The following is a 25,242-nucleotide window of genomic DNA, read 5'->3' on the forward strand; positions in this document are numbered from 1 at the left end:
GTGGACCATTATGAGGACAGCTCCCCTTAACCACTATCACTGAAGTCAATAAACACCAGTGAATGCCCCAGAGTCTGAGATACTGAGGCTCATAGCTGGAGGTTGGTGGCTCATTGTGGCTCTGGAGGCATGATGTTCCAATGGCTGGAATTTGGTGAGAACTCGATTCTCTGTGGGAGGACAGCTGTCTAAGTGCTGCGTGGACAGATGAATCTGGCACGGCCTATTTGCTGGCATATGACACGGTGGAAGAAGTAGTGCTTTGTTCGCTGTGCCTCCTAGTGATGAGACGGGTGCCACTGTAGTGGAACTGTGTGCTGTTCATTGCAGAGGCAGCCTTCAGAGTTACCCACAAAAAACAACCTGGTGTTGTTTTCATCTGGGAATTTTTGTGTGTAGTTCCTGAAGATGTGTTGCCTGCAGGCCAGCACGTAAGTGACATGTTGTGCATGCCTTTTACATTGGTGGACTATATGTCCCAATTCAGCACAACCAATTTTCTGCCTGTGAAACATTCTGTTTGTAAATGAAACCAATTGTTGTCATTCCAAGAACTCTGCAAGACAAACTGTAAGTTTCCAGTGAACAAACTGTATCCAGCACAGTTGATATTTCTAGTATTAGGCAAATTTCTTAAAATTTGCTTCTTAGCTTTTCATTTAATGTGTACTCTGTATATTTCCACAAATAATTCTTACCACATGTTCATCATATAAATTTTTGTGTTGTTTCCTACTGTGAATGTATATTCTTGTTCCTCTTCCACCAATTGGAAGTTTTACTGCAATTGATTGCTAGAACAACAGTTTTAGCTCATGGCAACTTTGAAATGTACTTATATTTTTCATCACAGCACTTATAAGTAAAACCACTGCCTCGTCTTATAATTTGTAGTATACAATGAAACAGACATCTTGTGTCATGTAGAGTTTGTTATTATAAAACAATATATTATTGTATGATGTGAAAAAGTAGGTTTAGTTTGTGAAGCACGGACCACTGCATGTAAACTGTACCTTCTGTCATTAGTATTCTTGATTTGTAAGTTAAGAATAATCATCAGTAAGTGGTTTACGTTGGGGCTTCAAAATAGTACTCCTGCAGCTTGAATCATTAGGAAACATAATTTTATATATATATATATATATATATATATATATATATATATCTGTTTGAGGCTGTCATATATGTAGTCAGTCATAACTAATGGTCTAAACGTTCTACTTGTTTTCTAGGCCTCAGTGGCATAATGGGCCTAGGCATGATCTCACCTAATCCAGCATTTACTACCATGATGACAACATTTGGCCTTGCTGGTATTGTGGGTTACCACACAGTGTGGGGAGTAACACCTGCTCTTCATTCACCGCTCATGTCTGTCACCAATGCCATCTCTGGCATCACAGCTGTGGGAGGTTTGCTGCTTATGGGCGGTGGGGTTATGCCACAGAACACTGTGCAGGTGAGAACTTCTGTTGATTACTAGTGAGGAAGTGATAAAAATGAAAATTAGTGTAGTTTGAATAAAAATATCTGTAATCACTGATGCATATAGGAGTGTATAAATTCCCTTTTGAAACTGATAGGCTATCTGGAAATCACTGGGTAGATGATGAGTGGATTAGGAATCCATGTTGGGAGATAAATTGTTTCCATGCTATAGGAATTAAAACTATGTTTTACAAGGTGGTCCAGAAAGTAAATGCCATTTCCTTCTACCAACACTGCAGCACTAGCATCACAGTTCTGCACATTCACACTTACCTCTGCGGTTCATAGTTTTTCCACTGATACCATGACAGCTAGATTGTGCTGTGTTTTAATTTTCAGTGATTGTTCAGAATGTTTAGCACAATATCTGAGCCCGGTGATTGTGAAATGCATTTCATAATATGGTTTTGAATACAAAGATGTTAAGCCCACAGAAATTCATCATCAGTTTGTAGAGATTTATGGTGAACAACAATCAATGGAATGGAGGCATTAACGATCCCCCAAAAAACAAAAGCTCAAAACAATGTTGTCATCTCAGAAAATCATGTGCACTGTGTTCTGGGACAGACAGGGCATTCTGTTTGTTGAGTTGCTTCTGAGAGGTGAAACCGTCAGTGCGGTGCAATACTGTGAAACATTGAGAGAACTTCGCACCTCCCCATTCTGCTAGTGTCAGTCAAAACGTTATTCAGCAATTTGGTTGGGAACAGTTCAATCACCCACTGTACAACCCTGATCTCGTACCTCTGACTACCACTTGTTATTGAACTTGAAGCGTGATTTTGGAGCAAGGTGTTTTGACTGTGATTGACACAAAAAAATGTGTTCAACAGTGGCTGTCATGACTGGCAACATGTTTCTATGGAGAGGGTGTAGAAAAGTTGATTTCCTGCTATAACAAATGTCTGAACAAAGGTGGCAACTATGTAGAAAAATAGTTTAGGATATGCTCTTTCTTGAAAAAATACATTTTGGTCTGAAAATATGTTTTTATGAGTTTATTACCAAATCTGTACTTAATTTTTATAAGTACCTCATAAATTTGTCTGCAACCGCTGGATGACGTAGTCTGACATAATTAATTACAAAATTTACAAGCAACTAATTAATTTGGAAAGAATGTCCAGTGCTGAGGTGTACTCAGATTGTACAAGATTATACATTTCTTGTCTTTTTCTTCACTGCTGTTGTGCATCGTATTCCGCAGTAGCTGCAGTGTTCAATACTGGGTAATGTTATCACATAAGTTTTCTGGGTATGAGTGTAGTAGTTACATTAGAATGTAATATGTGTAATATTGTTGTGCTGAGCAATGGAAAAACACAGGATGGAATAAGTGGTAATTATCAGCCTAACATTTTTACTGTAGTATTGAAATAATATAAGGGAATACATATTTACTTCGCAAATTACAGTGATGAAATATTCTTAGCTTATCAGTTGAGTAACAAAATTATCTTGAAGCAACATGTTGGTTCTGCCTGAAAATAAGTAGCAAACCTGTCATAGCATTGCTTCAAAAAGTGCCTCAAAAAGACACTGCTGCTCAGATGATGAGATGAGTTTTCAACATGAAAATGGTTTTCTCTGGACAGAAGTTTATATGGTGACCGTTACCTATCTAGTGTCATCTAAGCAGATGAGTTTTTAAGGGGATTTTCCATAAAAATTTGCTGAGTTTGGACAAATCCTTTTTCAAGCTAGAGTTCACATGCACATGCACATGTGTGTGCACACCAGTATGGGTGAAGTGTGCTGCCTAAGTATAGTATGATGAGACTGCAGTTCTGCAGCTTGACTGGGGATGGGTGGTTGTATCAGGTACTGGGCAAGGTGGGAATGGAGGCAGAGTGTGGGAGGAAGGGTTGGAAAAGCATTGCTGATAGCCACAAGCGAGACATCAGGAGCACAGGATAGAAATGCAGGAGGGAGAGGCAGAAAGTGCATGGGATAAGAATGGAAGGCAGCAACAGCAGTAGTGAGTCAGTGCAGTTGATGATGATGATGATGATGATGATGATGATGGGGGTAGTGGATTGGGAGGAGGTGACACAACAGAGGAAGGGAAGACTGCCTGTTTGAACTTCTTTCCAGGACACTATCCATTCCATTCAACTGCTCCTCTAAGTTCCGTGCCACATCTGACACTATTACAATGTCAATGGACATTTTATTTCTTCTCCTTGAATTGTAATTCCCTTCCCAAATTTCTCTTTGGTTTTCTTCACACTTGTTCGGTATACAGATTGAATAACATAGCGATAAACTACAGCCCTGTCTCACTCCCTTCTTATTAACAGCTTTCCTTTCATGTCCTTTAACTTACAATGATATCTGGTTTCTGTACAATTGTAGATAACCTTTCACACCCCATATTTTATGCCTGCAGTCTTCAGATTTCAAAGAGTAAATTACTGTCAACATTGTCAAAAGTTTTTTCTAAATCTAAAAAATGTTATGAATGTAGGTTAGTCTGTCGTCATTCTATCTCCTAAGCTAATTCATACAGTCAGTGTTGCCTCAAGTGCCCCTACACTTCACCAGGACTAAAACTAATATTCTTCAAAGTTAGCTTCTACCAGTTTACAAACTTATGTAAATAAGTCATGTTTGTATTCTAAAGCATATAAGTAGAAGAAAGCAAATATACCATGCAGTGTTGTCTGTAACACCTTAAATATAAACAATTAAATGAGCAAAGACAGTTATTGATGAGCAACTGAGTTAGAGATGCCTGCTGTGTCGGAGAGAAAGTGTTCCTGTTACCCTGATGAATGAAACAGTTTGGCATGTTTTCTGACTGAGATATTCTTGGACTTTATATACTGCTGTCCTGCCTGACAAGTGAGAGCAAGATAGACAAAATGTGACAGAACTGTAGATGACAGGGGCACAGTCAGCTGTTGTAGATTGTTACAAATTGTTGCAGTTGACTGACAGGCTGCAGTGCACCAAACTGCTTGTCAATGCAACTCTGGATAATAACAACTGGTAACAAGGTATGTAACTCAGAATCACCAACCTAGTAGTGGTACAGATACCACTGCTTTGGACATCTCCCTCTGATCATCAATTTTACAGTGCAAAGAGACGTGCATAGGTGCAGGAACATTGTCATTAAACGTTTAAACTATGGGAAAAAATTCTGAGATCGTGACTTCTGGTGCACATTGACAAATAGTGAGGGCAGGGTACAACTGTATTGAAAACAATGTGATATGATGGCTCCTGCTTTCCTTTTAGGGCACCATTCAAGTAGAAGAAATCATCACTTCATCCAAGTGCATATAATTTATCATGAAACTACAAACTACAATTACTTGGAAGTAGCCTTGTAAACCAAAAACCAATTAATGCAGCAAATTAACCCTGTAGAACATGAGCAATGTAGTGCTTTTCATTTATTATAACATTATTTCCATTAATAATCCCAGTCTATGAATTAATCAGTAGCAAAGAATGATTCTGAAACACCACAGATGTAATGCTGTATGAAAGCAAATGTCATTTGGGCCTGTGTTAAGTTAACTGGAATTTAGTTCACATTCAATGTAGTAGCCTACTCGCTAAGAAGCAAAGGAGGTCCACTTTGTTATGTTCTTTTGTCTACCACCCAGACCAGTGTTTTGTATATTGTTTAGTTATTATTATTTTTATTAATTATTATTGTAGCTTTTACCACCAGCACTGGTAAGACATACAACTATAATTAACACAAAATAAGCTGAACAGATTCTGCATTAAATAGAGGGCGTCACTGTCAATAATACACATTTTTTCAACTTACATGTGTATTGCACATAATTGATTTTAACCATTACATAAGAGAGTTATGTCACATCTACTAAAAAGAGGTAAGAAATTTTGACTAAGTCCCTCTGATGTAAACTAGAAACATAACTTATGTCACTCAAGTGGTGCATTATAACTACGCTGCCTAACTAGCATTGCTATTTTCTTCAAATGTGACTTCCATAACTCTTGACAACTGATTAGACAAGTTGACATCAACCTCTGTTATTAATTGCTACACCACCCAAAGAAACAATGTGTTCAATCCCAGTTTTGTAGTTGCATTGAAGATTAACAAGCCACAAAATGTAGCATCCAGTATTGTGCACTGGGTTTTCACTAACATATAATTATAAATAATATACACTTCTTGTGGGTGTTACATTGTGAGAGCACCTCAAACACACTATTTTGGATGATCCAGAAAAGTGTCTTTCCATTCAATATCTATAATAATAATAATAAAAACCACCTTCACATTAATTTCCTCTTAAGTTGTACTTCACCAGTCCTTGTGCTAAAAATCGACTTAGAGAAACAATTTACAGCAGTTGTTCTTGTCTCTTCTACCGCCATTACTCAAATAGAGTATGTTGCACAAATACATAGTCTCATTATTATCCAAAAATTCATCCCACACACTTTACAAACATGTCATACAAGTCCTTAGATTATCCATATTATTACATGAACCATAGTTACTTTACAAATGCATAAATACATTAAATACAATTGTATTAAACTGGCAGCCCTTACATTTTTGCAAGAAGCTGTTGCAGTGTCGGATGGTATTGCGAAAGGCTTGTTGCTACTCATCGTAAGTTAGCGATAAACAGAGTAGTGGTTACATGATTTGTCTGCCAGATGATGCCATCAGCTGATAAGGGATTATGTGACTCGTAAGACACCTTGGTTTCTTGTGCAATGCACAAATGCTACAGTAGTATAGTTCGGCGTTTTAGGGTAGATGTCTTTGCGATACATTAACACTTTGCTGTCTGCATGTCTTGTACAAATTTATTCACGTGGTGCCGGCAGCTCTAATTCAGATTACTTGGCTTGTCGCTGGCCTCTTGTCACCTTTCTGTTGATGACAAGCTTCAGACACATTGACTTTTGTGCAGTTCAATTTTCCGAAAATCCTTTATTTTGCCATATCATTCCACAAACTCGAATTTTCTTTTCAAGTAACTTCTCTGCAAGTTCTACACTGCTACAATAATTATCCAAGCAGAGGTGATGCCACTTTCCATCAGAAGGTGTCAATAGTTCCATCACAGTTTTTGCTAAAGGCTGTCCAGCACTGGAATATATCTCAAATGAGGAAATGTATCCTGTATGCAAATCACACAGCATCCAAATTAGTATGCCGTATTTTGTAATTTTCGACGGTTTGTAAACTTTAAAATTTAACCGTCCACACCACGGTCTCATTACTTCATCAGTTGAGATGTTTTGACTTAGATTAAATGTTTCTTTAAACTTTTTGGAAAAATAATCAATTACAAATTGCACTGTGACAAGCCGGTCTGCATTATCCGGTTTATTGTTGCTGTCGGAAAAATGTAGAAATGATAATATTTGTCTGAATCAGTTACGGGACATCGTTTTGTGAAATATCAGTGTGTCTATCAACAGATTCGTTGACCAATAATCATTGATCCTTGCTTTTTCACAATTCTCATAAGGATAGCAAGCCCAAATCATTTTCTAAGTTCGGGTCCTGTAACGTCGACAAATTTGGTATTTTTTAAATCCAGTTTTCTTCTATAGCAATTTTGACTGTAGTACTTGTTGGTTTCATTGCTAATACATTCAAATAGATCATTCCCAGTATATAATCCTATGATATCCTTGACACACTGTGCATCTTTGGGAAATACATTTGGACCTGGGGATCCTGCAAATTTATTATTGGTTCTCGGTAAATCAAAGTCTGACCACTGTGTACTGTCTTCTTCATCTGATTCAGCCAAATTATTTGGCAACCGTAGTGTTCGCCAAATTCTTCTTGGATTTAATTTCACTATCTTCCTACAATTCTGCTTCACTTTCATTTTTTTGATATACAGTGTCTTCTTCCCAACCAGCCATGTCATCCAGAACGTCAGACAAGACGTCCACGCATTCATCATAAATAATCTTATTGTCTCTTTCATCCGCCACGATGAAATGGCACAAGTACTTATAAAAACAAAAAAACTTGTTGAAATCTGTAACTTATTGTTACATAAACACAGAACACCAACAGAATGCAAAAGATACTAAATTGCTGTCACCGGCCACTGCGCGATACTACGCTCACGACACCACTGTGGTGTCGCCAGATGGCATAGTTTTAAGAGGTAACCTGTATCTTCTGCAAGATATTGCAACACTCCATCTCTCCTGATACTCCACATGCATGAGAGTGCTCTTTGTGTGCTTTGTGTGTGTGTGTGGGGGGGGGGGGGGGGGGGGGGGGCAAGTGTGTGCGTGTGCATGCACCAATATTTACTGGGCTCGGACGTATTTTAGTACATCTGAGACACCATCAAGCAAAAAGTGTGCGTGTTGGATTCAGTTATAAGTATGTAAGTCCATGAGTTGTGAACAACAGTTAAGGAATTGTGCTTTAGGATGATTCCCCAATGCCTTATACGTCTCTAAGCTATGTCAGTGCTGCCTTCAGACATACAAATACATCTTGCGGATAGAGTGGAGCCCAAGCCATCAAAATAGATTTAAGATATCCAGAGAGATGACGCTTAATTTCTTGCCATATTTTAAATAGTATCTGTTATAACATGCCCAACAATTTTAATTTTTTTCGCTCCCCACTATCATTCATTATTGTCTCTCATTAAACCATTTCAGTAAGTGTATGTTATCAATGCATTTGTTTAATGAGTTATCTGAAACAAAATTTCAGGCATAAAGTAAAGTATGTAAAATTAGTAAGTAAATGTGAGATAGTTATTAAAATTGTTGTTACTGTTGATCTTATTTTCTAGACTTTGGCAGCAGCTGCAGCATTTGTCTCTTTCATTAATGTTTATGGTGGCTTCCTGGTAACTAAGAGGATGCTGGATATGTTTAAGAGGTGTGTATCACTTATTGAGAGCTGTGAAATGTAAGTAAATATAATTAGAAAATCCCATAAATCAAAAAGATAGATTCACAAGGAAGAAGAACCAGTTGTCAAGGCCAACAATAGGAGAAATAAGTATGAAGTTGTGAGCTTTTGAAACCTCTGTTCTTTCTTCACCAGCTTTGGAGAAGAAGAGATAGTATGGAGATCACCAAGAGCATCAAAGGATAAGGCAGACATTGTGGTTGACATTCCAATAGTATCAATTAAAGTTTTCCTGCTTTCCAGTGACTAATTTAGTTATTTCTGTGTCATTTTGTTGAATTTTGTTTCCCTTACGATAATTTTAATTTCTATTTTTCCTTCTTTTTCAGTTATTTTCACACTCAGATCTTCTATTCTAGCTTTTTAAATTTTCATTTATAGAATTTCTTTTGATGCACACTTACATGTTGTTGTAGTTACATAATTTCCTTAGTCCTGTTGTGTATCTTTCTTTACCCTGGTTCTTTGTTAATTTTTCTGTTCAACCCCTGTATAGTATAATTATCTCCCAAACTGTTCTGCTTTGCTAGATGAAAGAACCTCTGCCTGTTACAAATTTAGTTTCATTGTCCTTTGGTTAGCAGAAACAGGTAACAACTCATTTCACACTACTTCCTGCATATGTGATGTCATTTTGACATTACATGTTATATCAATGACAGTTTGATTGGTTATCAACTTTGTGACAAGGAAGAATATGAATGTTATTGTTCTTTGTTTCACCCAAAGCAATTTAAGCTGTCCTCTTAGGTTAGTCCTAATCAAACACTCAGAAATCACCACACATTCGGATACAAGATCCAGAAATTTGTAAGAAGAGAGAATACGAATTTTATTGCAGCTTGTTGTAGTCACAGCATTTAAAGCTGTGTTCCTAGATTCCCGCCTAACCCCACTCTCAGAATTTGCCACATATTCATAAACAAACAGTGAGATATTTATGACAGGGAAGAATGTTAATGTTATTGCTACTCGATTCACTCACAGCAGTTTAAGCTGTTCTCTTTGGTTCATGCCTAACCATACACTTGGAAGTCACCATGAATTTGGAAACAAAGAGCCAAATATTTGTGAGAAGGAAGACAATGAATTTTATTGCTGCTCATTTCAGTCATGATAAATTAAGCTGATCTCTGAGCTTCTTGACGAACCACATACTCCGAAATTGCTATTTGTTTCATCCTTCATTCTCTAATTAGGCAGAAATCTAAAAGACACTGAATATTTCAGAATACACTTACATCACATTCGTAGGAAAGTCCCAGATGTGTTGACAGTGCTGACACACACACAAAAAAAAAAAAAAAACCAACAAACTTGCATGTGGTGTGATGTGACTCTACATCTTTTTGATTTGAGAAACATCATCATTATCCTTTGTTATCTTAGTATCTCTTGAAGGCTTATATCATTGATGCATCATTAAGTGACATTTAATATTGATGGTGGCGTGTTTGTGATAAATTTTCAGTGCTCTGTTACCTTTTAATGGCATATTGAAAATTATATTACAAGCACATTTCATGCTTACTTTGTAAATTGTTGATTATGCCAACTCACTCGTGAGAGAGCACTCTTATATGAACACATTAAGCATCGATAAAATGGTATATGATTTTCAGTTATAGCAATAATTGTAATAAATCATTCCAAGAGTGACATGTTTTTATGAATCTCTGATATGCGTGCATGAGGTCTTGTGAGGTGCCTGTGTTGCATGCTAGCAAAAATCGATAGCAGTTTCTGCGGTTGTCGATATAGAGCTTGACGTCACATATGTGGAAAGAGCTGTAAAACAACTGTTTCGCTACAGAAACATGAATGATTACCTGGTTAATTGCACTATTTAATAGGCATATGCAGGGGTTGGTTCAGTTGTGTAATCTGACACACAGTACTTGTACATTACTCTGACCAAACTAACCACTGCTCCACCAAATTTACCCAATTTTAATGTAATGCCCACAATTATTTTGTTACGTAAACACACAAAAAATACTGCTAACCATATTTACTAATAAAATTTCATAAAAAGTAAAATTTGAGTAACGAGAAATTTTTAATAATTTTAACACATACATGTGTACTGTGTTGTTTGGAATATACTGATAGTTCAGATTACTGAATATAACCCACAACAGCACATGTGCGCAATTCACAAACTCAAAGTAATTCATTCAAGTGCATAGATGTAATATTAGATTGAAGCAAAACATTCAATATACTGCTGTTTTATGTAGACCACACTATGCATAACAACTGTGAATTTTCAGAAAGCATGAATAAAAGAAAAAGAATATCACCCTATCCAAAACTGAAATACCAAAGAGTTATTATTTATATAAGCTATTCTGATGTAGTGTTCAAAGTCAAAATAAATTCTAATGTAATTAAAGTTTCTCATAATTTGTAATCTTATGAGACTGAGCTTTCAAACTACTAATTGTGTCTTGTTATCCACAATAATTAAATAATTTTCCATAACATTGTCATTAGACAACAAACTATCAAAATATGTTAAATAAAATGATTTTCAGTGAATCATAAATTTGTGCATAGGTCACTATTTGCAAAGTTTAAGTTGTTGATCATTGCTTTTGATGGGGGAAAAAAAAGAGACTGTTGAACACTCGAACACAGACAAAGAAACAGTACTCAAAATTATGCCTTTTTAGAATTCAAACTCTGTCACACAGCATCCACTAGCAGACCTTCTGGTTCGTAGGAGAGTGTTTTCAACAGAAAACAGGGTATACAGTAATTTATGGATGACTGAAATCATTAGATAATACCATTAAAAAGTACAAATACAAACATTTACTACTGATATTTTTCCAAATGAAAATTTAAAAAGGTGACAATTTACTGTTCGCTTGGATGTTTTAGAAAAGTGTAAAAATCTCAAATATTAAAGTATTTCATTACTTGATGGAGAAATACATCCATGGTAGAGAGAGCTGACCTTTCAGATTTGGGACAACTTTGAAATATAGGAAGGTCTTGATCACACAATGCTTTATTAAGCATTACGCATTTCAGAATATCATTATCAGACTGAAGCTGTGGAATAAAGGGTACAAGAAAACTGATAATAGCAAGTAGGTACATAATAACAGAAGCAAATATCTTTTTATTCCATGTATGGAAATATCAATTAGTATTGTAGTTACATTTAAATCAAAACATAGTACAAAGCTCACAAAAGTGAATGCATAGACTGAAATAATACAGATCTCATCTCTCGTAGGCGTACTTGACAGTGTGTTTGTCTGTTTGAAGACAACCAGTGCCAGACTGAGTGTGGTGATTAAGCTATCAAATAAGCGAACAAAGGTCAGCAGGTGGTCATAAAAAGGAAGTCGAAAGGTAAATTTACAAACAACTATGCATTGCGATTAACTACATGTCAAAACCTAGTGAACATCACGACAAAGATACATTTATGCTACTTTTATAGAGGAGAAACTCATATAACGACAGCATGAAATTCGTGTCATTAGGAAGCATCCCCCCCATGAACAGTGTTACAGAGGTAGTCATCAGTCAATAATGAAAACAGAAGACATATTTGCAATCAATAACTGGTGTGGTACAACATAAACATGAAACTGTTGTAGACAAGAAATAAAATATAATTGTCAAATAATAATTTTACATCACTCACTAAATTAAGCATTACGTAAGTATCACAAATGTAGTCATATTAAAACAGATGAAAATATCGTAGATGACATATAACAGAATCATTTAGGTTAGCCTTGGTTATCGGCAACAACTTGAATTGAAAAGGAACAATTATACAATGGAAGGGATTTTTGTATTTTTTTTTTAACTTAATGGTGTACTATTAGATTGTAGAACAGCTGTTACCAGTTTACAAGCACAACAAAATGAAATGTTCGATGAGTATGACCAACAGCAATAACATTACAATAGTCACACAAATAGTGGATGACATACAATACAATCATTAAGGTAAGCCAACACGAGTAGCAACAATTTGAAATAAAACAGAAGCTAATATTACAATTTTTCTTTATTTTATGTTTAAGAACATAAAGGTATAATATCAGACTGTATAACAGCTCAGCTTGAAGTGGATGTGCGAGGACACAACATCTTAGCGTCTTGTGGTTGAGGATGTAGAGTTAGGATCATTAGTTGACAAAAACTGATGCTTAGGCAATTGTAATGCTGAAACAATGATCATGCTATTTTGGAATTGATGGATTCCATTTAGACATGTATTTATATGAAATGCAATGTGAACATGTAAACAGTATGCTAATGTAGAACTATGTATAACAAAGTAAGCATGTTGAAATGGCCGCAAAACCCAAACATTCAACTTTCATAGGGTTAACCACAGTGTAATGTACATGCACAGGTATCCATATTCAATGTGAGAAGTTAAATTTACTGTGCCCATGATGTGGAATTCATGGGAAGAAGCATGGTTGTGCTGTGAGAAAATTTTGAAGTAAGTCAGATGAATAGAATAAAGTACTAATGTTGGCAAATGAAAAGTACCAATGCACTACACATCATCTGTAATTAAAGGAGCTGCACAGCAAAGCAGATACACCCTGGTGGTGGCCTGTGAAAACAGTGGCTCCATCTCTTGGGGTCAAGTGAATCTATAGAAGAAACCTGGCAAGGCAGCCACATCAGATCGGCCCATGAAAATGGTGGCACCATCTAACAGGGTGGAAGATGCTGACATACATTCAGCTATAATAGCTGCATCATACATAGCTCTCAAATTCTAGTTGATTGTGGCCAATCTTAGATCAATTGGTTCAACCCGAGATACATTTCATGTAGTGTCTTCAAATAAATGTAAGAACCTGTTCCTACTGAAAAACTCCTGTTCATTAAGTAATTGATGTGACTGATAAAGTCGGTGTGTAAATGTTTTAAATTCTTCCAAAATGTCTAACAAATGACTATGAGGGATGACAATCAAACTTCGAGTCCTTCAGCTATCAGCAACAAGCTATGCTTCTTCATTTTAGAATGCTGTCACAGAGCACTGGTGTTACTGGGATACAAGTGTTGTCTGTATCCAGTACTGAAATCTCTCCCCATCTTACCAATATAGAAATTATCACAATCTCCACATTGTGCGTTATGTACATCATGTTCATTAAAAATACTCTTGATTTCTGTCCTATGTTGTGCCTTCATCACATGTGTAAATTTCCTCTCATTTTAATGAGAGGAAATTTGTACTGTACTTGAGTGTACTAGTTATTGAAACCCTTGATATAATTGGAAAGGCTTTATTGATCCATGATGTGATTTCCATGGTGAGTTTGTGGAATTAATTGAATTACTAGAACTGTTTTATATGCCTTTACATTCAGTGACAGTATATGCTCACAGCCAAATGGTTTAGCGATGAGTAATTCACTTTCTTGCACCCTGGCAGAGCTTTTTGTCAATAATTTGGAATACATGTTTTTTGAATCCACTCAAGAGTTCATACAAAAAATGAAAACGTATCATCATTCTGTAGATGGCATATTCTATTGTATTAAGGATGTGACAAGGTCATTTATAGTTTATGTGCCGATTTTAGTTCCATGCTCTAAAATATTAAATTTTTTTTCAAAGTGGAAGTGAATGATTCACTAAATTACTGCAATCTCTCTATTACCAAGAAAGACAATTAATCTTACTTCTGGAGTATTTCATAAAGCCACTTGCACTGATCTTATAATTAATGAAGATTCATGTCATCTGAGCACCTACAAATGGACTACAAATGCACTCTATGATACACCGAATTTTGATGTTGGATATAAATGAGGAGACAACATATAATGAACTGCAGACTATTGTTCAAGTAGGTGTAGCAAATGAGTATAAATCTGAAAGTATTTGTAAATTGTTTTACTCTATACAGAAGAAGAAATCCAGGGTAGCCAAAAACAAGGAAAGGAGGTCATTTTCTTAGTCTATCCAAGAATGGCATCCACTGTGATAAAATTGTGATAGTTTTGAAAATGGTAGCCAAAAACAGGGAAAAATGGTCATTTCCTTAGGCTATCAAAGAATGACACCCAATGTGATAAAATTGAGATAGTTTTGAAAAGGAATAATCTCAGTGTTTTGTTGAAAATGAAAGGCTCTTTATATATACAATTAAGGCATGATGTAGGACAGAAACCATGAAGTATTATTAAAACCAGATGTGTATAAGATACAATGTGGAGATTGCAATAATTTCTATATTGGTAAGATGGGGAGAGATTTCAGTACTAGATACAGACAGCACTCATATACCAGTAATGCCAGTGCTCTGGGACAGCATTTGAAAACTAAGAAGCATGGCTTGTTGCCAGTAGCGGAAGGACTTGAAGTTTTGCACATTGACTCTCACAGTCATTTGTTAAACATTTTGGAAGAATTTGAAATAAATACACATTGAATCTTGTCAGTCACATTGGTTATTTAATGAGCAGGAGTTTTTCAGTAGGAACTGGTTCTTAGATTCATTTGAAGACACTATACGAAACTTATCTCGCATTTGACCCAATCGATCTAAGATTGCTTAGATTAGCCATAATCACCTAGAATTTGTGAGCTATACACAATGTAACCATTATAGCTGAATGTATGTCAATATCTTCAGCCATGTTAGATGGTGCCATCATTTTCATGGACTAGACTGATGTAGCTTCTTGCGAGGCTTCCTCTATAGATTCACATGACCCGCAAGAGATGGACCCACTGTTCTCGCAGGCTGCCACCATAGTGTATCTGATCCTTTAATAACAGATGATGCGTAGTGCATCAGTATTTTGCATTTGCCAACATTAGTCCTTTATCCTATTCATATGAATTACTTAAATATTTTTTCATGACACATCCATGCTTCCTACCACGCGTTCCACATCTTGGGCACAGTAAGTTTAGCTTCTCGCATTGAATATAGATACCCGTGCATGCACATTACACTGTGGTTAACCCAATGAAAGTTTAATGTTTGGGTTTCGCGGCCATTTCAACATGCTTACTTTGTTATACATAGTTCTACATTAGCATACTGTTTATGTGTTCACATTGCATTTCATACAAATACATGTCCAAATGGAATCCATCAATTCCAAAATAGCATGATCATTGTTTCAGCATTACAATTGCCTAAGCATCAGTTTTTGTCAACTAATGATCCTAACTCTACATCCTCAACCACAAGATGCTAAGATGTTGTGTCCTCACACATCCACTTCACGCTGAGCTGTTATACAGTCTGATACTATACCTTTATGTTCTTATATATAAAATAAAGAAAAATTGTATTATTAGCTTCAGTTTTATTTCAAATTGTTGCTACTCATGTTGGCTTACCTAAATGATTACATTGTATGTCATCCATTATTTGTGTGACTATTGTAATGTTATTGCTGTTGGTCATACTCATCGAACATTTCATTTTGTTGTGCTTGTAAACTGGTAACAGCTGTTCTACAATCTAATAGTACACCATTAAGTAAAAAAAAAAATACAAAAATCCCTTCTATTGTATAATTGTTCCTTTTCAATTCAAGTTGTTGCCAATAACCAAGGCTCGCCTAAATGATTCTGTTATATGTCATCTACGATATTTTCATCTGTTCTAATATGACTACATTTGTGATACTTATGTAATGCTTAATTTAGTGATTGATTTAAACTTATTCTTTGACAACTTGTACATCAGTTTCATGTTTATATTGTACCATTTCAGTTATTGGTTGCAAATATGTCTTCCGTTTTCGTTATTGACGAATGGCTACCTCTGTAACATTGTTCATGATGTTTCCTAATAACATGCATTTCATGCTGTCAATTTATGAGTTTCTCCTCTATAAAAGTAGCATAAATGTATCTTTGTCATGGTGTTCACAAGGTTCTGACATGTAGTTAATCACAATTTATAGTTGTTTGTAAATTTACTCTTTGACTTCCTTTTTATGGTTAGTGCTAGCACCAACTAATGGCCTTCATTTGCTTATTTGATAACTTAAAAGTCTCTGGACCGAAGACCACAACAACAACAACAACAACAACAACAATCTTCACATTCATTTCAGCACTGGTTCCTTTCGAACAGACAGTGGCACTGTCAAATATGCCTACATGAGATGAGATCTGTCTTATATTCAGTCTGTGTGTTCACTTTCATGCACTGTGTACTAAAGTTTAGTTTAAATTTAATTGCAATACTACTTGAAATTGATGTATATTGAATACTAAGATGCATACTCACATCATTATGCATATACTTGCTATCATTAATTTCCTTGTACAGTTTATTCTACAGCCTCAGTCTTTAATTAAAAAAATTGTGCAATCAAGATCTTTCTATGTTTCAAAGTTGTGTCATTAAAGGATTTGGCATATAATTGGTTTTTTATTTTACAGTCCACAGAAGGGTTTAGCTAAATCAGTTTCCAGTCACACACAATGATCATTAAGTTTATCAAATCAACGTAATTCTTCAAATTACTTTTTATGCAGTGTTTATGCAGGCACTCATCATGAGAAAAGTTTTTTTTTCTTTTTTAGGTACATTCAAACACCCTTCAATACAAAATCCTCCACTATTGATCTGTTTAGTTACCTGCGTCTGGACAGGTCAACCGTATCTTGACAGTTCTAGAGTACTTCTTCATTTGTTCAAGATATTAAAACAAATGCTGGTAGTAAAAAATATGCATTGCAATGTGTGTATGTTGCTGAATGGTGAACAACAGCGTAATAGTAATAGTAGTAGAATTAGTAGTGGTAATAGTATATTCTGACCTTATTTTAAGTTGCTTGAGTTAAATGTGAGTCAATCACATACCTGTTAATATGTCTAATTTTCATTTTTATCAACAATGCAAGTACTGGGCTTTCTACTTCCAGAATCTGTATGGCAGCATTGTCACACACTCCTATCTTCATTATTACTGAGAAATGTCACTACATTGAAAATGCGTTTGTGCACAGTATAGGAATGATAATGTGTTCTTCTCAGATGAACAGCACATGTAAGATAATTGTATGCTTACAGTCAGGTTGCTGTATGCATGATTCTAATTTCTTCATTACAATACTCAGTTGATTTTCAGTCTAATAATGTAAGTCATGGCACATCTTCATCCTCCTTTCCAATGCTCTCTCTCTCTCTCTCTCTCTCTCTCTCTCTCTCTCTCTGTCTCTCTCCATCCTCTCTCTGTTATTCTTTCCTTCTTCTTGTTTGACTTGCCTACTGTTTTATAAATTCTATAAAACTTTATTCTCATTTGTGGCCTGTTTCTTGTTTTTCAATATTTATTTGTTCCAGTTTGCTTTCACATCATATTGTGGGATTTGCACAGTATTGTGCACCTACTTAGCTGGGCGGTAACATGCTCGCTTCCCCTGCAAGTGTGCCCGGGTTCGATTCCCAGCCAGGTTGGAGATTTTCTCCATTTGGGGACTGGGTATTGTGCTGTCCTCATCATTTCATCCTCATCACTGGCGTGGAAAACACCCAGTGTGGTGTTGACTGAAATAAGACTTGCATTGGGTGGCCGAATTTCCCCGGATGGGGCCTTCTGGCCAATGATGCCATATGCTCATTTCATTTCATTTTTGCTTAATATGACTGACGGAAAACCTGAGAAGAGTGTTTGCAACAGAACCATTGGAAATGGCTGAAAAGTCACATCACATCCATTGATTTTGCAGATCTCATTTTATACCTATTGCTGAACATAAATTATTGATAAGGTATAAATTTTCTGGCAGTTCTGAAGTCACAATAAGTGTGTTGAAGTAGTAGAAATAACAATGTTACTCTTTATGATGTTGGAAAGTAAATAGATCACTGTTTCAAATTAATGCAAGTGTTGTCATTTTATAATTCATTTGTCCCATCTGTATAGGCCGAGTGATCCTCCAGAATACAATTACCTGTATGCCATCCCCGGAGCATCATTCCTTGGCTTGTATGCTTTGGGTGCTGCGCAAGGTTATCCAGAGGTTCACCAAATGGCGTACCTACTTTCATCACTGTGCTGTGTTGGAGCCTTGGCTGGTCTCAGTTCTCAGACTACATCTCGTGTTGGCAATAACCTTGGAATTGTAAGTATTTACATAGGCCTCAGTAAATTATTCAGATTAAGTATTACTACCTCCCCTCCTACAAACACACACAAACACACACATACACACACACACACACACACACACACACACACACTCATGTATGTCATTGATATACCTTTTATTCTTGTATTGCATTAGGCATATCATATATGTCATTGATATACCTTTTATTCTTGTGTTGTATTAGGCATATACATATAGGCAATGCCCATCGCTGTTCTCTGATGGTATGGAGAGTAAGGGATTGTTTCTTGGTCTGATTTGCTGCTTAATCTTGTGATAGAGTGTGGGTGATTGTGTTGCTGGTACAAAGTCTATCAGTAGTGTTAGAGCTTCATTGCATAGGGTATAATCTTGGGTCCAGTGTTTACAATCACATTTCACATTCAGCTGTACAAAATGGTCTGTGACTAATCTAGTTGTCAGAAGGACACCCGAAAATGACAGCCCATGCAGTCAGTCAAAACTGGCCTTTTGCCTAAGATTATTCTGTGACATATGTCACACACAATGAACCAGGAATGGTGTTATGTTTGATTTGCAAGTCAGTTGTGGTGCTGCGTAAGGTCTCAAGTAATTGTGTTTCCAGTAGATGTGGCTTGGCCAGCTCATCACAGTAATATCCACAGAGAGATTCAGGAGGCAATAATGTTGTCTGCACCATGATCATGTCTTACGTCAATCAAAAATTGTGCAACATAATCAAGATGGTCATCTTTTGAAGCGTTACAGATGGAGTCTGGTCACAGTGTGGGTGTGGTAGTGTCATAGCCTGAGAAAGACTGTCTTCAACCTCTCCCCCCCCACCCCCACCCTCCCACCCCCCCACCCCCGAGGCTCACAGTTCTTTCATGAGCTCGTGCGTGGCACACACGGGCTCCTGAGCTATTGCAGCCCATTCTTCTTTCCCTGTCTGCATTTTCTTCATGCTGTCCTCCCTCCCAATCCTCAGTCTTTCCCTGTTGCAGCCTCCTTCCCCTCTCTGTGTCCTGATTTGTATCGACCTGGCTATCCACCTGGTTCCCTGTATTGCTTGCAGTTTTGTTCCTTCTGCCGGTTCTTTCATGCTTTTTGGTGTTTAGGTTCCCAGTTGAGGTTTGACCTCCACTTCTAAATTTCCTGTTTTTAGTGTGAGCCATTTTGGGAAGAACTCCCTCCCTTCCACCATGCTAGGTCACCAGAACTTGTAGCCAGTCTGGGTGGTGGGGCTGTTATGTACCCATCTGGCTGAGCCCCTTGATGACATAGGGATCACACTACTGATACCTGAACTGTTCCCTCCCCATATATGTCAAGGAGTGGTTGCTTCTTGGAGCATTGGAACTCCCAGCAATGGCAGCGGTGCCAGGTGCCCTTGCTGTGGCTGGACGGTGCCCATGGGGCGAGCCCCTGATTAGAGTGGGCAGTATCAGAGCAGATGCTTGGCACATAAAGCTTATCAAGCTGCAAAAATCTGGCTGTTCTCAAATGGCTGTCTCTTTGAATGGTGAAGGATAATTGAATGCTGCTTTGTATGATCTGTCAGCCTTCCCTTCCCTGGCTACACCATGGGAGAAGGGTCAGGCTTGCCATCTTGCGATGAAACACTTTCCCTTCTACTTTGTCTGTACTAGGACAGATGGGGACACATTCACCACCACAAACACATTGTTTTTTGTTGAGAATATCAAGGACAAGTTTGGTGAAGTGGAGTCTCTTAGTAAGATGCAGTCACGCACCCTGTTGATCGAAACTTCATCTGCCACCCAATGTGCAGCTCTTTATGCTTGTGATCATCTTGGCAATGTCCCAGCGTCTATTACTCCTCACCAATCTTTGAATATGGTCCTGGGAGTGATTTTTCATAGGGACCTCATCCCGCAAACTGATGAGGAACTCCAGGCTAATCTGGAGTGACGCAGCATTCATTATGTTTGACATGTCCAGAAGGGTCGCAAAGACAACTGCACCAATACTGGCACCTTCATTCTGGCTTTTGAGGGTGCTACCCTCCTGGAGAAGGTCAAGGTTATGTGCTACAGATGTGCGTGAAGCTGTATGTCCCACCACCCATGAGGTGCTTTTGATGCTTGTGTTTTGGGCACATGTCCCCTGTACTGTGGACCCTCTCTGTGGTGATTACGGACACCCTCTCCATGATGGAAGCCCCTGTGCTCAACCACTTGAGTGTATCATTTGTCATGACCACCACTTCCCTTGCTCACTGGATTGCCCAGATAGAAGAGAGAGAAGAAGATTCAAGACTGGATTGTCTCGCCAAAAGTGTGAGAAACTCCATCCAGTGTCACTATCTTCAACTTTTGCCTCTGTTACATCTTTTCCCCCTCCTGCCTCTTCCTTACTCCAGCCCCCTCCCCCTCCCCCTTCCCCTCCCTGTCCCCTGCAGTTCCCATGACCTCCTGTCTAGGAGCTGCTCCGCCTCCCTAGCCCAAGAAGTGCCCCCCCTCTTTGGCACCTGCTGGTGATGGGGGTATCCCCCCTGGATCCCTCTCCCCGGTGTCTTTCAGGCTGGAAGCCTCCTACCACAACTCAGCCATGAGACGCCCCACTCATGTGTCCAAGGGTCGCCTTCTCTCTTTCGGTTCCAGATCTTGCAGACACCTGTACTCCCTCTGTGCCCTGCCCTCCTCCATCTCCAAAAGAGAAGAAGAAGAAACATAAAGAAGAAGAAGAAACATAAGTCCCAAGACAAGCCCCCACCCCCAGATACCCTGGAGGTGCCATCTGCCCCCCTCACAATGAGAGTTTTAAATCTTATTTATGAATGTCACCCCATCCTTGTCAGTGACAACCATTGACTGAGTGACATGACCTCCTCCTGACTCTGACAGGCTTTTACTAACCATCGACACCTTTTAGTGGTCTTCTTTGATCTGCAAAGGCATACGACATGGCTTGGTGCCATCACATTTCAGTTACCCTCCATGACTGGGGCTTCTGTGGCCCCCTTCCGATTTTTATCTGCGAGTTTTTATCTCACCAGCTCTTCCGGGTTTGAGTTGGCACTTCACTCAGTGCCCTCGGATTCAGGAGAATGGTACCCTAAGGTTTCTGTACTGAGTGTCTTCCTCCTAGCCATCAATGGGCTTGTAACCGCTGTTGGGCTTATGGTTACCCCGATGTTATACATTGAAGATTTTTGCATCTGGTGCAGCTCCCACTCGGTAGCATCTGCTGAGTGCTGCCTCCGAGGTGCCATCCGACTGACCTGTGCGTGGGCCATCACCCATGGCTTCCAGTTTTCTCACTCCAAAACACAGGTATGCATCTTTGTCTTTGACCCACAGTACACCCCGAACCTGAACTTTATTTACGCAGCCAACTTCTCAATGTTGTAGCACAGTCATGTTTCTTGGACCTTATTTTTGATGGAAAGCTAACATGGCTGCCCCATATGTATGACACATTCTCACACATCAAGGGATCACCAATTTAGTATTGGAGGGCAGCGTGGAGGGTAAAAATCATAGAGGGAGACCAAGAGATGAATACAGTAAGCAGATTCAGAGGGAAGTTGGTTACAGGTAGGTACTTGGAGACGAAGCAGCTTGCACAGGATAGAGTAGCATGGAGAGCTGCATCAGTCCAGTCTTTGGACTGAAGACCACAACCACAACAAAGACTTCATGCATGCGGAAACTTAATTCTCCCTGCCTCCTGGTCGAAACATCTTAGGTTGCAGACCATACCACTCTTCTCCATCTTTACTGTGTTCTGAGCTTGTCCAGACTAGATTATGGTAGTCAGGTTTATGGCTCAGCGGCTCCTTACACTTTGCAACTACTTGACCTTGTTCACCATTGTGGGGTGTGTCTGGCTGTTGGTCCCTTTTGCACTAGTCCCATTGACGGTCTTCTCACAGAAGTGGGGATTCCCCCTCTACAGATACAATGGAGCCAACACCTGGTTTCTTACACAATCGCCAATTGCCAGTTCCCCGACCATTCTGTGTACCCTGTTGTCTTTGCAAACAAGGGATGTCTCCCTCCTGGCAAACAGCCCATGGATGGGAGGATTGCATGTGGGCATGTGTCTCACTTCCCCTCTGCCAGGATATCAATCTCCACTCACTGGAATGCACCCCGTGTATTTCCTCCTGTAGCCTTGGATGGTGTCTGGACAACAGATTAGAACCGACCTATTCCAAGGTCCTAAGGTCTCTGTCACCCCTATGGTTTCCTGCCATCTTGTACCTGGCATCCTTGCACAGTTCTACGGTACAACCATCTTCTACACTGATGGTTCTAGGACAATCTATAAAGTGTGATACATTTTCACGTCCCCTACTGGCTTAGAACACCATTTATTTCCGGGATCATGAAGAGTGTTCAAAGCAGAGCTTCTAGCCATTCACAGAGCCCTCCATTTAGTTTCTCAGGCATCACTCGACAGTGCTTTAATTTGTCAGACTCAATGAGCAGCCTGCAGGCTATTAACCGATACTACTCTCATCACCCTTTGGTCTCTGCAATCCATGACCTTCTCCCTGCCCCTGGCCATGCCACCTGCTCAGTTGTCTTTTTCTGGGTCCCAAATCATGTGGGTGTCCCAGGGAATGAACTGGCTGACCATTTGGCTAGACAAGCAGATACTTACCCCCCATTCCCTTTCATGATTCCAGCTGTGGATATGCGGATGTACATCAAATCTCTCTTTGCCCAAATGTGAAATGACATCTGGTGCACTACTGCTCATAGTAATAAATTCTACACAATTAAATGCCGTCTACACATTGGTCATACCAGGCTCACCCATTGTTTCCTCCTGCGTAACGAACTACCCCCACAATATGATTGTGGAGCCAGACTGACAGTACCCCACATATTGGTGGAATGTCCCCTTTTTTTAGCCCTTCATGCTAAGTACAGTCTTCCCGATTCCTTATTTTAATATTAGCAGACAATTCACAGATGGTTGAACTGGTCCTCAGTTTCCTCCATGAAAGTGGTTTTTGTTTCCAGATATAAGGCTTTGCTTTACTCCTGGAGCAGAGGCAGGGTGGTTGTGTTTGGAACCTCTCTTCATGTCTTCTTGGTCTGGGACCCCATGACCACTCCCCCATGTTAAGACCACCGTTTTTCCCCAGTCACCCATTATGCCTTTTACTGCATGTGTTTTAACTTCATTATTTTAATATTTGACTACCCTGACTGGATCCGTCAATTTTTGGTGGACCCTCTGTCTTCTGGGAGTTACTTTGGAATCGGAGGACTGATGACATTGCCATTTCATCCCATAAACACTCTCAGTTAATCAGTCAATCAATGTGGTCAAATGCTTACTATATGTGTGGACTCCTTACAAGGTCTTGCTTGCTGGATGTGTGCTGCCCACTGGAGCATTTGTTAATGGGACCTATATGGCAACTGCGTGAGGTAAGTGCCAACAGTAAAAGTTTACCATTCTGAGAAAGTGGCATAATTTGTGGTAATTTTGTGGTTGTGAGATGTGGCAGATAAATTCCGTACATTGTGTAGTAGGCTGCATGCCATCACCATAACGGAATGGCCAAGGAAGGTAACTTGAGGTTTCTGCAGCTGACACTTGGCACCACTGATCACAATGCCAAAATATTGCAGTGTATTGAAAAGAAATGTGAGCTGCTGCTTATGTTCATATGGGGTAGTGAACAGACGAAGATGTCACAGAGGTATGTGTAACTGAAGGTGAACTTGAAAAGACTGTTGTCTATAACTCTGCCAAATCTGTGCTGCTTTTGTGGGCTGTAGGATACTTAAAGAAAAGTCCAAATGGAATGATAGTGCTGTCTTGGGTGTGTTCTCCTTGTCCAAAGAATTTGCAAGTAAACATTTTTACAATCTAAAACAATGAACACAGAGGCACCTGCTATGGTATGGGTGAAGTTCCGAGTGTTTCGGATTGGATAGCTGTCCAGAATCGTAAGGGTGTCTATCACTCAGTAACTGCTGCAAATTGTATACGTGCCATCCTTTTTTGGGATGAGATAGATGGGTGAAGCCCAGGGACTATTGGTCTGTCTGATGATAGTCTTGAGGCGGTACCATGAGGAAGAGGCACTGTACTGAAGCTGTTACTGTCCCGACGGAGTGAGTGTGCATGTGTGCATGGGTGCCTCGGCACCCGCTGAACTGTTTATGGTGGCAGTATTGGAAAGATGTGGTTGCTTGCATGTGCAGTGTTGCAAGTTAGATTGCATAGCATTAAGATTATCTAGATCTGAATGAATTTTGGGCACAGGTCACAGTTCCCTTCACATAAAATGAGCAGCTCTCATCTGACATCTTCACGGTATTGGGTTATCTGCCGTAATTCCAGCTCCAACTCATGGTTATCGTGTATTTTGATGAAATTGGGTGGCTGTGGTTTGGTATCTGTGAAGGCAGTTGTGTGTATGGTGGTGGTCCGTCAGTCACACCAGTAACAGGTTCTCTGCTGCTACGTGTGGAAGAGGTGCCTGTGCCAAATCAGAAGAAAGATATGTTGAAGGAAATCTGCTCCCAGTACAAGCTCTCTGATGTTGCTGAATAAAACGTGCTATGGGAAAATGTCCTTCAGTCTGAGGCCCAAAGTTCGAGAGGCAGTTCCTATAACTGTGACACGAAGCATGCTTGGAATCAATAGAGGTGTGACTGACTCTGCCTGCCTGGGTGCAGAATATAGTTGACAGCCATGGGTGTTTCCAGAACAAATTTGCTGATGTGGACCAGGAGTGTGTTTGTTTGGAATGACTCAAT

At 38.9% G+C, this 25,242-nt stretch overlaps 1 protein-coding gene across 2 annotated transcripts in view; it reads left to right on the plus strand.

The window, feature by feature from the left end:
* Nucleotides 1-25,242, plus strand: part of LOC126458340 (NAD(P) transhydrogenase, mitochondrial-like) — a 248,212-nt gene that overhangs the window by 192,644 nt on the left and 30,326 nt on the right. For both annotated transcript variants that reach the window (XM_050095305.1, XM_050095306.1), the window contains exons 9-11: nucleotides 1,236-1,462; nucleotides 8,280-8,368; nucleotides 18,304-18,502. In XM_050095305.1, coding sequence (XP_049951262.1) covers nucleotides 1,236-1,462; nucleotides 8,280-8,368; nucleotides 18,304-18,502 — 515 coding nt within the window. The remainder of the gene's footprint in view (nucleotides 1-1,235; nucleotides 1,463-8,279; nucleotides 8,369-18,303; nucleotides 18,503-25,242) is intronic.

Source organism: Schistocerca serialis, chromosome 2 (assembly GCF_023864345.2).
Source record: "Schistocerca serialis cubense isolate TAMUIC-IGC-003099 chromosome 2, iqSchSeri2.2, whole genome shotgun sequence".
NCBI classification, from domain to species: Eukaryota; Metazoa; Arthropoda; class Insecta; order Orthoptera; family Acrididae; genus Schistocerca; species Schistocerca serialis.